At 48.4% G+C, this 15743-nt stretch overlaps 2 protein-coding genes and 1 pseudogene across 3 annotated transcripts; 1 reads left to right on the top strand and 2 right to left on the bottom strand.

The window, feature by feature from the left end:
- The first annotated feature begins 683 nt into the window (after positions 1–683).
- Positions 684–4266, top strand: LOC136464440 (probable glucomannan 4-beta-mannosyltransferase 6). Of its 2 annotated transcripts, none has more exons than XM_066463393.1 (10): positions 684–883; positions 1008–1357; positions 1707–1805; positions 2071–2323; positions 2714–2824; positions 2944–3080; positions 3168–3281; positions 3383–3582; positions 3655–3843; positions 3940–4266. In XM_066463393.1, the coding sequence occupies exons 1-10, from the start codon at positions 877–879 to the stop codon at positions 4100–4102; spliced, it is 1623 nt and encodes a 540-aa protein (XP_066319490.1). In that variant the 5' UTR covers positions 684–876; the 3' UTR covers positions 4103–4266. The 2 variants fall into 2 exon arrangements, with proteins under 2 accessions (XP_066319490.1, XP_066319489.1); XM_066463392.1 differs by having other exon boundaries at positions 1005–1357.
- A 3250-nt stretch (positions 4267–7516) lies between these two features.
- On the bottom strand, positions 7517–8940 carry LOC136466129 (leucine-rich repeat extensin-like protein 2; annotated as a pseudogene).
- Positions 8941–13600: 4660 nt separating this feature from the next.
- LOC136464439 (expansin-A5-like) lies at positions 13601–15238 on the bottom strand. The gene is made up of 3 exons (XM_066463391.1): positions 14895–15238; positions 14462–14783; positions 13601–14323 (listed from the first exon to the last, which is right to left on the bottom strand). The coding sequence occupies exons 1-3, from the start codon at positions 15139–15141 to the stop codon at positions 14014–14016; spliced, it is 879 nt and encodes a 292-aa protein (XP_066319488.1). The 5' UTR covers positions 15142–15238; the 3' UTR covers positions 13601–14013.
- Between the last annotated feature and the right edge of the window lie 505 nt (positions 15239–15743).

Raw genomic sequence — 15743 nt, 5'->3', positions numbered from 1 at the left:
TTGTTAATTTGATACATTAATCGTGTGATCTCAGCCGCCACTGGGCACCGGCTCTCCCGGCGTGCCCGAAGCAAGCATATGCACCCTAGTAGCCATCAACGGCAAAGATTTTCTACGATGGCACATAATAATAAGAAGGACGTGGTCCAATAATTGGCACACACTCAAAGACGCGCATAAATAGAAGTACAAAAGTGCGTAGCTGCTACGATTACGAGTAGTTAAGCATCTATCCATCGCTGCAATTAATCTGATGCACCAAACACGTTGCTGCGAACGTCACTGAAACTGCGCGTAGCTATCCCACAGGCTGTCACATCACATGCAATTCAACTGCATGCAAGCGGACCCTGTCCCTAGCTCGTAGCAAATGCATGGGCCTACTAGCTCGGTCGACGCTCGACACAGTCAGCCGAGCCAACCAACCGCACTGTCCATTGGATGCGGTCATTTTGGCTCTGCTCCGCTGCCCAAACTGGCCAGAGCGTCCAAAACCTGCACTAGTCTACCCCCGCAGGGCTCACATGGCAACGTGTGACGAGAAAACCTTGTTACCATTTCTCGTGCGCATGGAACCAGAGTAGGAATCCATCAAATTAATATAGTACTGCATACGATCGCGCAGATGCTGACAAACTGACATCTACTGTAAAGGTGCTCACTCAGGCTAACAACCACTGCAGTGAGCCAGCCGCATGCGCGAGAGACCAGAGTCGCGTGTACCCTAGATCTGACTCAGACGGCGCCTATTTAGTCAATCCGATCTTGCGGCAATTCTCCCACTCTGTGGTCTCTCTCTATCTCCATGGTTGTTGCCTCCTCAAACCAGCAGTGCCTGAACTCAAGTGCGACGCCGCTGAACGCACGCAGCAAGCCATGGAAGGTACGTGCACTCAGCTTCTTTCTTGCTGCCGCCAGGACGAGTAGCAATTCCTTCTGCTAAATGGGCTATTCGTAGTACGCGTTTTTAACCTCTTCCCGCTGGCGCGCCGGTGGCAATGCAGCAGGTGGCCACGCGCTGCGCGCCGTCGGTGACGTCGTCTTCTTGGGCGCGTACGGCCGGCTCTCGTTCCCCGCGACGATCGCCGCCTTCGTGGAGGCGCTGCTCCAGGCGTGGGCGGAGGTCAGGGCCGGGCTGCTCGTGCCGCTGCTCCGTGCCGCGGTGGTGCTGTGCACGGCCATGTCGGTGATCGTGCTGGCCGAGAAGCTGTTCCTGGGCGCGGTCAGCTCCGTGATGAAGCTGCGGCGCCGGCGGCCGTGGCGGGTGTACAGGTGCGACCCCATCGCGCGGCCGGACGAGGAGGCAGCTGCCTATCCCATGGTGCTCGTCCAGATCCCCATGTACAACGAGGAGGAGGTATGTACTGTACTCCGTATGTCTCTGGCGTCTCTGTGTCCTTCCGGACTGTGCTGCTCTCGGTGAACTCAGACGGTTGTTCAGTCAGACTGTCAGATCAGTAAGCTAATTGCTGAACTGCTGATCCTCAAGCGCTTAAACAGCAGCATCTGAATCTCTTTAATTAATCTTTAAGAGTTTGCATTGGACCAATTAATTTTTCATTACTACTACGCTCCATTGGTCATAGTTCTGTTAAGGGTAAAAGTGGATCAGAACGCAGAACAAGGGATGTTTTGTCTTCAAATTTTCAGAGCAATCTATCATGGATGGGCACATCTCTGACAGGAAGCCTGAAACGCGTACGCAGGTGTACCAGCTATCAATAGGGGCAGCTTGCAGGCTCACATGGCCGGTAGATCGATTGATAGTGCAGGTGCTGGACGACTCCACCGACGCCGTCATCAAGGTGAGTGAGATCGGGCTTCGTTTTCACCTGTCACTGTCACTTTGAATGCCTGCCAATTGCCACGGGAACATGCATGCACCACAAGAACCGGGAGCCAGCAAGAATGCACGGCCCTACAGCTACTGTACAGACCAGACAAAAAAAAGTTGCCATTTTTTCCCATTCTTTTGAAGCGTAAACCCGCAATTTGGTCGAATTCGCACGGCCGACCGAGTAGTCGGCAGAGCTCGGTTTTGTGATTGATGCCACTCGCTGGGCTGGGCAGGAGCTGGTGAAGGGCGAGTGCGAGCGGTGGGCCGCGGAGGGGATCAACGTCAAGTACGAGACGCGCAAGGACAGGGCCGGGTACAAGGCCGGCAACCTCAAGGAAGGGATGCGCCACGCCTACGTGCGCGGCTGCGAGTTCATCGCCATGTTCGACGCCGACTTCCAGCCGGCGCCGGACTTCCTCGTCAAGACCGTCCCGTTCCTCGTCCACAACCCCAGCCTCGCGCTCGTGCAGACGCGCTGGAAGTTCGGTGAGTCATCATCAGTCTCTCGCGCACAGGCAGCCGACAACGATTGCCATTATTTTCTTTTTAATTTATTGGCAAGTGAACAGAAGCAAGTTGCCTGCGTTGCAACTGCAGCGTACAGAGCCAGACAGATGCTGCTGTCTCTGTTTGGGCTTACTTCGATCTGTCTGGGCTTCAAGCAGGCCACAGAAATGTTGCACTAGGCTTGGATTTTGTGACCCATTTGCAATGTTGAGCTTTCGGCCTCATCTAGTTAGTGAAAGGAAAGTAGTTCCACGAGACCCAATTATCTACGTTCATCAGTCAGTTCAGTTCCAGCTTGCGTCCTGCTTTGTCTGACATCAAGATGTAGTTCCATCTGCTGACAAAGCTTTTGTTTAAGCTGCCCTGTAGTGAATGCGAACGACTGCTTGCTGACGAGAATGCAAGAGATGTCCATGGACTACCATTTCAAGGTGGAGCAGGAAGCCGGCTCTTCCCTCTGCAACTTCTTTGGCTACAATGGTATCCACTGCCCTCCCTCCCTCAACTGCGCCGTCGCAAACTCGCAATTGTTCATGTCACGCTGTCAACTTCAGCTGTGTTCGAGAAATGTGAATGATATTATTTATTCATGCACGCAGGAACAGCTGGAGTATGGAGAACGCAAGCGATTGTCGAGTCCGGGGGTTGGGAGGACCGAACTACTGCTGAGGACATGGACTTGGCACTGAGAGCAGGGCTCTTGGGCTGGGAGTTCGTTTACGTTGGAAGCATAAAGGTTCGCACCTCTGACAAATAGATCCAAGGTACTATCATGTCAGACAAAACTGTATCGAACTGATCCGAGATTGCAATTTCCATTCAGGTTAAGAGTGAGCTGCCAAGTACTCTGAAGGCGTACCGGTCCCAGCAGCACCGCTGGTCATGTGGACCTGCGCTCCTGTTCAAGAAAATGTTCTGGGAAATTCTTGCTGCCAAGGTTAGTCTTGTACACCAACCTGCTCCCTGACATGCAGTGAGTGCCATGAAAATTCTGTCATATGATTATTTGTCCGTATGTTCTGTTGTTTTCCTGTGCAGAAAGTGTCGGTTTGGAAGAAGTTGTATATGATCTATGACTTCTTCATTGCCCGGAGGATCATAGGCACCTTCTTCACATTCTTCTTTTTCAGCGTCCTGATTCCTTTAAACATTCTATTACCAGAAGCGCAGATTCCTGTGTGGGAGCTGATCTATATCCCCACAGCTATCATTCTTCTCAACTCTGTTGGGACTCCAAGGTTCGCTTGGTGTTAGCTTTATTGAGTTTTATTTGAGAACATTTCATATCCTGAATTCCTAAGGTGTTGCAGGTCTATCCATCTTATTATACTGTGGGTCTTATTTGAGAATGTAATGGCACTGCATCGGTTTAAAGCCATCTTGATAGGGTTTTTCGAAGCTGACAGGGCCAATGAATGGATTGTTACACAAAAGCTGGGGAATTTGCAGAAGCTCAAATCCATTGCCAGTCTTACAGGAAACTATCGTTTCAAAGACAGGTAATTTCTAGAGGATGACATATTCAGCAGACATGTACACCTAATATATCATAGCTTTGAGCCTTGGTGCTAATTTGCTATCCTGCTTCGTGTCAGGTTCCATTTCCTGGAGGTATTTATCGGGCTATTCCTTTTGGCCTCTGCGTGCTTCGACTACTTATACAGAGATGACTATTTTTACCTCTTTGTTCTTCCTCAATCGATCATGTATTTCGCAATTGGATTTCAGTTCATTGGTCTCAGAGTCTCCGAAGACTGACCAATCGCAAGACACAATCGAAAGTTTTGGTTGCAATATTATGATTGCTCAGATGAAGGTCTTGTATTAATGATCTACAAAAGGGCTGGTGTTGTGTTGTGTGTAATGAAGAAGAGATGTTATACTTCAAGATAGGATAAGCACATGGGAGGTTGAGACGAATCTATTAATTCACTAGGTGCAGAAAATTGCATCTGAAACACAACCAATGTATTTAGATGTAAGAGTTGTGTACAGACGATCAGATCTTGCTGGTATGTCTGAAGGGAAAATATTCAGTTCAAATCACATCTATAATCGAATCACGTAAACCTTCTATAAAAACATACTTATCAGTTTTCAAAATAATTGAAATTATGCACATCTATAGATGTATACATGTCATAAAATTTGAGATTCAATCGCAATCCAAGAAAAATCATATGAAAATAATAAAATTCATGTGCACATGCGCTAGCGGACAAAATTCATTGGTGGTTACTGCTCAAAAGGGCCAGGTCCTGAACATGACGCGGAAATTTTTGGGGGTGAGACGGGCTTGACAAGGGAAGGCCGTGAAGTATATGCTGTGAATTTAGGTGTGAGATGGGCTTGACAGGGAAAGGGCCAGGTCCAAAGCTCAAAAGGCCTCGCACGTTTGCAATGGGCCTTTTGGGTGCGGGCCTTAGCTGCTTGCACCTCGGACCATCGGTTCGGCGACTGCTCTAGTGCTCTGCCATGTGATTTGACTATTTGAGAGCCCTGCGGTCGTCGGCGAGCCCGAGGAAACGCACCGTTTTGCGGCGGAAATCGCGCGTCCGGTGACGTTTTTTTGCTTTGGCCGAACCGAATCGAGAGGGCAAGGCCGCGACAGCACGCACCCGTCAGGTCGGATGGTGCGGGACGATGCGTCGCCGCACCACCGTTCGAGACCGACGACTGTGACGAGTCCTCCCTCTGGCCTTTTGCCTCTGGGTTCGCGTGCCACGGCGTCTGCGCCCCTGAAGTACGCGAGGGAACGTACGCTTCCCTCCGTCAAGGCTTCTGGTTTGAGCGTGATTTCCGGTATGGCCGTATGGGTGACAGGTAGACCGATTTTGACTGCGAACTCCCGCTTGGAGGGGGTTTAGTTGGGTGAATTTTGGATTTTGGGCTACTATAGCATTTTCATTTTTATTTGATAATTAGTGTTCAATCATGGTCTAATTAGGCTTAAAACGTTCGTCTCGAGATTTCCAATCAAACTGTGCAATTAGTTTTTTTTTTTCGCTTACATTTAATACTCCATGCACATATCGCAAGATTCGATGTGATGGATATTGTAGCACTTTTTTGGAATTTGGCATAGCAACTAAACACGGGCTTGATTTCAACTTTCGCGCGTTTTTATACTATGAAATAGTACTGGTATTTGCCGAATACTTCGTTCCTTCCCAAAAGAATGCAATTACGTGTTACTTGTCAGCAAAAGTAGTTTACATTTGACTAAATTTTTAATAAATATTATTCTTATTTATAATTTTAAAATAATTTATTATAAAAATATATTTCGTAATTAATCTAATAATATTTATTTCATATCATAAATATTTATATTTTTTTATCAATAATTAATCGAATTTAAGATGCAAAACCATTACATTGTGCTAGAATTGATTTTTTTCTGGACCGATAGAGTAATACCCTTGCCGTTGTCTGTAGACAGTAATAGTTTGAACTTTCCTCTTATGTTGCCTTGAGGCTGAATTGTAAAGCGGACGCGCCAAATTGTGGAACATAAAACTCTTTTATGCTTTTTGAACCCCGTTTGCCTGGCCGAATTTTAGCTGAAACTGGCTAAAAAATATTATTCTTGCTGAATTGTTGTTAGAGAAAAATACTGTTTCAGCTAAAAAAAAAGCCGAACAAACCAGATATGGGGTAAGCCGAGCGGTGCCATAAAAGCAGGGAAAACATCTATTCCTAAAAAAAAGGGTTAAGTTCAATTTACACCCTCCAACTTGCAGCAAAGTTCGGATTTCAACCTCGAACTTCAAAAGCCGAACAACTTTGGCCCTCCAACTCTCGAAAAAGTTCAACTTTCAACCTTCCGGGCGGTTTTGTGGGTGAACAGTAACTTTTGATATTTTTGGGAGCGCCGAAATTTTATATTATTTTTTCGAGCATCTTAACGTCTTCAAATGAAAAAACTCAAAACTACAAAGTTGTAGATCTCATCGAGGTCTATAATTTACATATAAAAATTATCTTCATCCGACATCGTATTGAAGGGTTTTCTATTTTTTGAAATTTGAGTCTCATCACGCGATAAAATATGGTCCTGAAATTTTATATTATTTTTTCGAGCATCTTACTGTCCTCAAATGAAAAAACTCAAAACTACAAAGTTGTAGATCTTATCGAGGTCTACAATTTACATATAAAAATTATCTTCATCCGACATGGTGCTAAAATACAACTTTGTAAATTATAGACCTCAATGAGATCTACAACTTTGTAGTTTTGAGTTTTTTCATTGAAGGACAGTAAGATGCTCGAAAAAATAATATAAAATTTCAGCACCATATTTTATCGCGTGATGAGACTCAAATTTCAAAAAATAGAAAACCCTTCAATACGATGTCGGATGAAGATAATTTTTATATGTAAATTGTAGACCTCGATGAGATCTATAACTTTGTAGTTTTGAGTTTTTCATTTGAGGACGTTAAGATACTTAAAAAAATAATATAAAATTTCGGCGCTCCCAAAAATATCAAAAGCTACTGTTCACCCACAAAACCGCCGAGAAGGTTGAAAGTTGAACTTTTTCGAGAGTTGGAGGGTCAAAGTTGTCCGATTTTGAAGTTCGAGTTTGAAATTCGAACTTTGCTGCAAGTTGGAGGGTGTAAATTGGACTTAACCCTAAAAAAAATAACCTTGGCACTTTTGCAGTACATCCTACACACTTTTGTGTTTCGGCTACGCCCCAGTTTACCGGAGCTTATTTAAAATTACTTTTCAGTCATGAAATAGTATTTTTTTTTTCGCGACATGTCAATATAACCTTCAACATAAGCCAAATTAACACTTTCGAGTTTCGGCTAGTCTGGAACAGCACCCTTCGCTTGGCGTACTTTGTTTTCAAAACTCAAGGCTACCGTGCATTTTTAAACATGTTCCCCCCGTGACCGCGGAGGCATGGACCCCAGTAGATCTGCATGCTTTACCCAGATACCGCTGGTAATACTGTATTTTTCCTTCCAAAAAAGCAGTCAGATTAAATACGGACGATAAAGTTGTTTAGGCCATGTTCAGATGCAGCTCGCTAATTTTAGCGATGGTGCATCCAATAAAATTTGAGAAAATTTCTTCATTGCCATTGAAAACTATAACAATCCCTTCGTTGTCATTCAAAATTACATGATCCCTTCGTTGCCATCGGTTTTAGATTTTTCATTCCCTCGTTGCCACTGCTGTTAGAGAGGAGTCACGGCGTGACTTCGCTCCCGTGGGAGTGGGAGTAGCAGACGATGGCGGCGGGTTCCCTGCGATTCTGCCTCTAGGAGTCGACGACACCGGCGTGGGCGGCTGGCTGCCGCTCCCGCGGCCGCGGTCGCCGCGTGCGTGGCCACCGCCCGGTGTCGGGGTGTAGCCTGAGGCTTCCTGGCATTGTGCCTTGCTATAGTCAAATGGGTGTGCTGCGGCGGCCGCGCACTACGACGGCGGGCGCTGGGCCGGCGCGTCGGGGATGCAGTTCCAAGCGCCGTCGGCGCAGGGCGGGCCTTGGCGCAGGGCGGGCACGAAGTGAAGAAGTTGTCGGTGTAGGTGAAGTTCCTGAGGCTGGCGAGCGCGTAGACTCCCGTCGGCACGGCGCCCTCGAGACGGTTGCGGGCGACGTCGAGCTCCTCGACAGCAGCCATGTTAGCGATGCTGGCGGGGAGTTGTCCCTGCAGGTGGTTGACGCTGACGTCAAAGACGGTGAGCTTCCGGAGCAGGCCGACCTACGGCGGGGCGCATCCCGTGAGCTCGTCGACGATGAGCACAATCTCGTTGAACATGTCAGCCATCCGTTCGATGCTGGGCGGGATGCACCCACCGAGGCGGTTGTGCGCGAGCACGACGACGAAGGCCGGGGAGTTCCCGAGGTTGGCTGGGATCGGGTTGCGGAGGCGGTTGGAGTTCAGGAAGATGGCGTCGAGCGGGCGGTCGAAGAGCGCCGGCGGGATGCTGCCCTTAAAGTCGTTGAAGCGGAGGTCCAGGTACCGCAGCGCCGACAGCGACAGCACCACCTCCGGGAACCCGCCCACGAAGCGGTTGTTGCTGAGGTCGAGCTCGTGGAGGTGCGCGAACGTGTGCGGGACGACGCCGTAGAAGCGGTTGGAGTTGATGTGGAACAGCGCCAGGTCCGGGACGCCCAGCAGCAGCGACGCGGGAAGGTACCCCGCGATGTCGGCGTGGTTGAGGTCGATCCCGGCGACCATGATGTCGTGCGAGGTGCTGCCAGGAAGGGGCGCGCAGAAGACGCCGTTGTAGGCGCAGACGTTGGGCCCCACCCAGTTGGTGGTGAAGTTGGAAGGGTCGGAGAAGATGGCGGTGTGCTTCCACGCTTGCAGCGCGGCATAGGACGCCCGGAGGCGAGGGTTCGGGAACGCCCACGACGGTGGCGCGTCGAAGCGGGACACGAGCGAGGACGCGTACGACTCAGAGACAGCCCCCTCCTGCTGCGCCACCGAGGGGCAGGCGAGCAGCAGCAGCAGCAGCGCGAAGGCGCGTTGCGATCCGGTCGGAGGAGAGGCAGGGAATGCGAGCCGGACGGCGAGTCGATCTTGTGATCTAGAGAGAGAGGGGAGAGGGAAGCGTGGAGCGGGTAGTGGCATTCAGAGCGGGCACATGGGGCTGGGAGGGGCGCGCGTGTGTGTGTGATTGATGAAGGCAAGCGCAGCGCAGGCTCGTCACACAGAGTCGCATGGGGGCCAGCTGCACAGCAAGCTCAGTTCAGCTCATCTCGCTGATTAGTCCTCACTCATCAGTGTGTGTGTGCGCTGGGTGTGTGACGGTGGTGCCTCTTTGCGCCTGCGCCTGCGCCTGCGAGCGTGCTTCGTCACGGTCACGGAGGAGGCGGCCTGGGCGTGGGAGACTGCGAGCGAAGTCACGCCGTGATTCCTCTGTAACAGGGGTGGCAACGAGGGAACGAAAAATCTGAAACTGATGGTAACGAAGGGAACATGTAATTTTGAATGGCAATCAAGGGATTGTTATAGTTTTCAATGGCAATGAAGGAATTTTCTCATAAATTTTAGCTGGAGGTTAAAATATACATAATCTCATTAGGTGTTTGCACCCAGCTAAAACCAGCTAATGGAGTAGCATGGTAGAAACTCTTCAATTAGCTGGTGCACTCAAACAACCCCAACTAAAGTTTAGGTAGCTAAAGTTTAGATTGTTAAAATTTAGCTCTAACAATTAGCTAGCTAAACTTTAGTTCAGGTGCATCCAAACATGCCCTTATATACGAAAAGATTAGGAGATGCCGGCTTAAAAATAGCAGTTCATTCTTTAGTGTTTGATAAATTAGTCAAACATTTGTCTCCCTATATGTACAAATAGGTGATTGTCGTTGCATTATTACTTTTAATGAAGATCTAGAAAACTAACAAAACATTACAATAGTAAATCAATTTCGCATATGTGTTATACAATAACAATTATAAAATATAGGGTCTGACTGGTTGGACTCCAAAATCTGCCTAGCTAAAACTAGGGTAGTCCCAAAACTTAGGCAGTTATTTGGTTAGGCTCCAAATCTGCCCGGCCAAAATTTGGACAAACCATATACTAAATTTCTTACATTGGTTTTGGCAACTAGAATTTAGCATGCCCTTGTTTTGGCTTGCCAAAATTTTGGTAGGGCAATTTTTGGAGCCTAACCAAACAGGCCCATAATATTTTTGAATTTGATCCTCACAACATACCGCTTGTTGCCATCACCACTTTTACATGAGTGCTAACAAAGCATGAATAATTGGCACCAAAGCACGTAGTTTTTTATACTTTGTCTTCGAAATCAAACCAAACAAGTTTAGACTACAATTTTCTTGTACGTACAACTCTCTACTCCTGTAAACCTAATCGGCGCCGCCGGATTCGTGGCGCTACTGTAGCTACTGTAGCGTTTTGTTTTTATTTGGTAATGATTGTCCAATTGTTGACTAATTAGGCTCAAAACGTTCGTCTCGTAAAGTACAACTAAACTGTGTAATTAGTTTTTGATTTCATCAACATTTAGTAGTCCATGCATGTACCGCAAGTTTGATGTGACGGAGAATCTTCTTTTTGCATAGTGCCAAATTCAGGAATTGGGAAAACTAAACATGGCCTAAGAGAACACGATATAACGGAGCTCAAACGCCGAGATAAATTCACACACAAAGAAATTTCAGAAAAGGAAAATATCATATCTCTATTTTAATAACACTTATTCGGTATATATTTTTGTTGTTTATAGATTTAGTGAAATTTAAATTATTTATCTTCTCAAAACTATTCGGAGCCGAGAGAATAAAGGTAACGTAACCAAAAAAGAACGAAAAACAGGGAGCTCTCCCAGCCGTCCAATTCCATCCGTAGACCGTCAGTCCACGAGGACAGGACACTGCATGGAGATACCACAGAGATTTAAAGCACAGTACTACGAAGTTTCATGTGCGTATCTGCTGCAACTGTAGCACTGCGTCCACTGACACTCGCATGTTGCTTGCCACAACCACCACCTACACGTCCGCGAGAGGCAGTGTAGTAGCCTTTTGCGCCATGTCTGCCCTAGCAGGGGAAACGCATCGATTGCCATTGCCGACCCCTGCCCCTTGCATGCTCCCGTCCCTTGGCAAGGGCCAGTTTAGTTTTAAAATTTTTGGCAAAATAGACACGGTAGTATTTTCGTTATTATTTAACAAATAGTGTCTAATTATAGTCTAATTAGGCTTAAAAAATTTGTCTCGTAGATTTCGTCTAAACTATGTAATTAGTTTTATTTTTTATTTATATTTAATATTTCATGCATGCGTCTAAGGATTCGATGTGATGGAAAATATGAAAAATTTTATAAAATTTTTGGGAACTGGGCCCAAGTTGGCATGCGAACCGCCAAGGATTGCGATAGCTTTTCCCATGCGAGGGCGGATGCTGTCGGTTATGCGAGTGAAGCTGCCTGCGCGGCTGCCGCGCATGCCGAAAGCTGATTGCAAACTCCCTTCGCAGTCGCGGCGCAGGACATGATGACATGTCTTGCAAAATTTCGTCATTTGTTGATTGGGATGCTCTGGGGTCCGAGATGTCAGATGTCATGTCCAGTCAAAGCTGAGCTCTTGCTTCTGTTTCCATTTGTCAATTGTCTGAGATGTGTCCAACTCCAACCGACCTTGTTTAGATCACCTTCAAATTTCAAGTTTTTTCACTATCTCTTCATCACATCAATTTTTTAATGTATGCATGGAGCATTAAATGTAGGTAAAAAAATAATTAATTGCACAGTTTGGTTGTAAATCACGAGACGAATCTTTTGAGCCTAGTTAGTCCATGATCGGATAAAGTTTGTCAAATACAAACAAAACGTGCTACAGTGTTCAGATTGCAAAAATTTACGATCTCAACAAGGCCTTGATTCTTGCACAAAATCAAAGCGCAAAATAAATCGTGTTCGTCGGGCAGAAACAGAGGTTAAGAAACAGTGTAGCACTGCTGGCACCCAATCATCTCCATAATACTCTATTCTCTTTTTTTTTTTTGAAATGCATATTCTTAGGCTATATTCTTTCTTTCTTTCTTTTTACGAAAGAAAGGCTATATTCTTGGTATGCGGTATTACTCCATATTTTGTTTGTTCCCACCTTTTTCTTGAATGAAAAAAAGAAAACTTTCTTGTTTTTTTCACTCCTGTCGAACACCGATGCTTGTCGGAGACCATCAGAAGAATCCAATGGTACAATACGGGCCAGCAAGGGTTGATAATCCCTGCTCAAACAGATGGTCAGAGATGGGAATGACTGTTCTAGAGAACCGAAACACAACACCAACAGAACCTGACGATGGCTCCTTCGCTTTAATTTAGGGCTAGGCCCCTGCTTTTGGCGCCGTACTTCTCGAGCACTGCAGCTATGCGAGGCGACGCTGAGGCCGACGCAGCAGGCACCGCATGATTTTACCCGGGCCTTGAATTCCAAGTTTTTTCATTCTCTCTCCGTCACATCAATTTTTAGCTGTTTGTATAGAGTATTAAATATAGGTAAAAAAAATAACTAATTACATAGTTTAGTTTGAAATCACGAGATGAATCTTTTAAACCTAGTTGATCCACGATTGAACAATATTTGTCAGACGAAAATGCTACTATTTATCGAGTTGAAATTTTTTCACAATCTAAACGAGGCCCCCGTCCAAGTCTGGAATGCACGCTAGCTTCAGGGGAGCGTCCAGTACCACTAGCAAGAATCTCTATGCTGCTGGTACACAAGGATTCTCTATGCCCGAAACACAGCGTACTCATACTACATGAAATCAAACAGCACTAGCATAATACAGGGCGTCCTTGTGCATCAGGTACAAAATATCTGAGTTATGGGAGTTTGAACTACTTATTGCCCGCGTAATGGACAACTTTTTTTTTTTGTTTGCCGAGAGTTCACAAACGGAATGAGATTCGATTGTGTAGTTGGGCCATGTTTAGTTCCATCAAAATTTAAATTTTGGCATTATGTAAAAAGAATATTTTCCATCACATCAAATTTACGGTACATGCATAGAGTACTAAATGTTGACGAAATCAAAAACTAATTGCACAGTTTGGTTGTACTTTGCGAGACGAACGTTTTGAGCCTAATTAGTCAACGATTGGACAATTATTACCAAATACAAATGGTGCTACAGTAGTGCACAGTACTTCGGGCGGCGCCGGAAAAAATTTGGAAACTAGCCGAACAACAATTTACTGTAGACGCACTGCATTGGCCTTGTTTAGTTCCATGAATTTGGATTTTGAGTCTACTGTAGCACGTTCGTTTTTATTTGACAAATAGTGTTTAAACATGGACTAATTAGGCTTAAAACGTTCGTCTCGTAATTTTCCACCAAACTGTGCAATTAGTTTTTCTTTTCGTCTACATTTAATGCTCCATGCAAAGACCGCAAACATTCGATGTGACAGGTACTCTAGTAACTTTTTGGAAGTTGGGGTGGAACTAAACAAGGCCTAAACTTGCAGCTGTAGTTGGAACGGCTGCAATGAATCAGACGGTCAGAACGGCTGCAATGTCTCTGCCTGGCTTATCACTAATGGTGGAGCAGGCAATACTTTTCAAAGCGAACAGGGCCGACAGACAGAAACAGGATCAACAGGACAAACGGCCAAGTTGAGAGTCCAAATTACTCGCCGAGTGAACTATGGAGTAGTAAATCTTAAGGCAGACCGAGAACAAATTCATGTTCCAGCTTAAAAGAAGACGCCCATTAATCAAGTTCCAGCTTAAAAGGACACATTAAATCTTAACCCAGTTCAAAAGGATAATAGTAACCTGATAAGGTTCATAACAACCACACTTGGATAACCCAGACTACAAAACAGATCTCATCTCAAGAGGCCATCAACATGAGGCCCAAAACGCATAATTGGCGGGTGATACCAGGCGGCCTGCCTCCGTTAATCTCCAAGCCTGCCTTTACCACCACTTCCAATTCCCAGGCCGAAACAACCAAGGAACACTAACACATCAGGCTAACAACACCCAGCACGATAATACTAGGCCTAAAACTACTGGTAATTCCCAAGAACTAATGTGAGACGCACCATTCATAAAACCATGGCGCCTCTCAGCAAGCTGCAATTGGGGAGGACGACTCAACCACGACCAACGAACTACTAGTACTAGGGCCAGTGCGTCGCCGACGCTGCGGGGTGTTCAGTTAAACTGGGCCCCGCTGAAGGTCTGGCCGAAGGCCCAGCCGCGGGGGGCGGCGTTGTTGGAGACCACGGAGCGGCCGTCGCTGGTGGTGACGCGGAAGGAGAGGGCCTGCCCGTCCAGGAGCGTGTTGCTCTGCCAGTTCTGGCCCCAGTTGCGCGACAGCACCTGCCACCCCGCGGAGCGCTCCGCCTTCACGGCGACCGCGTGCACGTCGCCGGCGCCGCCAACGTTGGTTACCAGCACCAGGTTGAAGTAGGAGTGGCCGTTGATGGTGAACCGGATGCCGCCCTTCTTGTTGCACGCAACCCTGCAGCATGTCAGGTGGGATAGGAAACAAACAAGCGCGACTGTCAGATCTACTCGAATTCCTTTCTTGTTTTGTTCAAAGAAAACGAAAAAAATCGAAATTGAAAACACGAAACAACGGTTTGGTTTCACCACGGACCTGCGGTAGGAGACGGGGACAATGCCGGCCCTGTAGAGCGCGATGCGCTGGAACACGGGCTGCGACATGTCGAAGTGGGCGCGCGGCGGGTTGCACCAGCCGCCGTCGTCGGAGGGCAGCGCGTTGTTGGGCGGGCAGAAGTTGGTGGCCGTCACCACGACGGAGCCCGGCAGGCACGAGTGGCTCCCGCCGCCCGCCGCGTCGCAGCGCACCTCGAAGCAGGCGCCGCAGCTGAGGCCGTTGTTGAAGAGCGCCGTGCTCAGCGCCGCCGTGTTGGTGCCGTACCCCTGGCTGTAGAGGTTGCCGTACCCACACGCCCCGCCTGCATGGACGCACGCACGTTCAGATGCAAAATTCAGTCGCAGGTGTCTCAGCACGGGACTGCAATCTACAAGTACTGCGAAATGTTCGAGAATGGGGTTCGCTCACGTACCCATGGTGCCGGACGCGTCGCCGCCGCCGTAGAAGGTGGCGTGAGCCGAGGACCACGCGCCACCGCCGAGCGGTGCGTGCCCGTGCGGCTGCGGCTGTGGGTGCGGCTGGACGTGGTGGTGGCCAAGCCCCAGCCCGTGCGCGTGCGGCCGCACATGCCCGTGCCCCAGGCCCAGCCCGTGAGAGATGGCGAGCGGGAACAGCGCGGCGAGGACCACGGCCGCGAGGACGGCTTGGCGAGGCGACATTGGGTTGGGGCGGGCTGGGGGACGGCGGTGCGGAGCGGCGCACGGTGCGGCGCCGGCGCGGCTAGGGAGTGAAGTGAGGTGAGGTGATGTGGGGATGGGGTTGTGCGGGGGATAAATAGAGGGGGAGGCGGCGGAAGGGTTTCAAACCGCCGCGCGCGGTGCGCAGGGCGTGGGCGGGACGGGAATGGACGGGTGGTTGCGGGGTTGTGGGGCTGGGCGCGCGGCGGCCTGGGACGGAGTGGCGTGGGCCTCGGCATGCCCTGGAAAAGTAGCTGAGCTACCGCGTAGGGACACGGGTTTTCTGGCGGGCACCACTGGGAGGCGTGGCGGGCGGGAGGGAACGGGGGTAAAAAAGGTGGGCGCCGAGCGTGCGGAGGAGAGGTCGATGAAGACCGTCGCGGTGATGGTGCGGCGTGCCAGCTTTGGAAGTTGAACATGAGGCGCGGGGGGTGGTGACGGTGGTCCACCGTTCTCTTGCTCCAGTGAATCCTCGTGCACGTTTTCACAATCACATTTCCTAACATCCAGGTGGCTGGAAGTGAAGATGAGGCGAGTATCATAGCAGGCTGTAAGCCGACTAAGGCTATGTTTGTTAGTACAGG

This window comes from Miscanthus floridulus, chromosome 7, assembly GCF_019320115.1.
Source record: "Miscanthus floridulus cultivar M001 chromosome 7, ASM1932011v1, whole genome shotgun sequence".
Classification (NCBI taxonomy): Eukaryota; Viridiplantae; Streptophyta; class Magnoliopsida; order Poales; family Poaceae; genus Miscanthus; species Miscanthus floridulus.
This window is presented reverse-complemented; position numbering and strand designations above follow the sequence as displayed.

What these genes read in the sequence shown, in the direction of transcription:
- LOC136464440 (XM_066463392.1), top strand. An exon ending in GCAGACGCGCTGGAAGTTCG is followed by an intron (nt 2,324 to 2,713) that starts GTGAGTCATCAT and finishes GCTGCCCTGTAG; the next exon opens with TGAATGCGAACGACTGCTTG. An exon ending in GGGAAATTCTTGCTGCCAAG is followed by an intron (nt 3,282 to 3,382) that starts GTTAGTCTTGTA and finishes TTTCCTGTGCAG; the next exon opens with AAAGTGTCGGTTTGGAAGAA.
- LOC136464439 (XM_066463391.1), bottom strand. Translation starts at nt 15,141, where the DNA reads ATGTCGCCTCGCCAAGCCGTCCTCGCGGCCGTGGTCCTCGCCGCGCTG. An exon ending in CGACGCGTCCGGCACCATGG is followed by an intron (nt 14,784 to 14,894) that starts GTACGTGAGCGA and finishes GCGTCCATGCAG; the next exon opens with GCGGGGCGTGTGGGTACGGC. An exon ending in GTCCCCGTCTCCTACCGCAG is followed by an intron (nt 14,324 to 14,461) that starts GTCCGTGGTGAA and finishes GACATGCTGCAG; the next exon opens with GGTTGCGTGCAACAAGAAGG.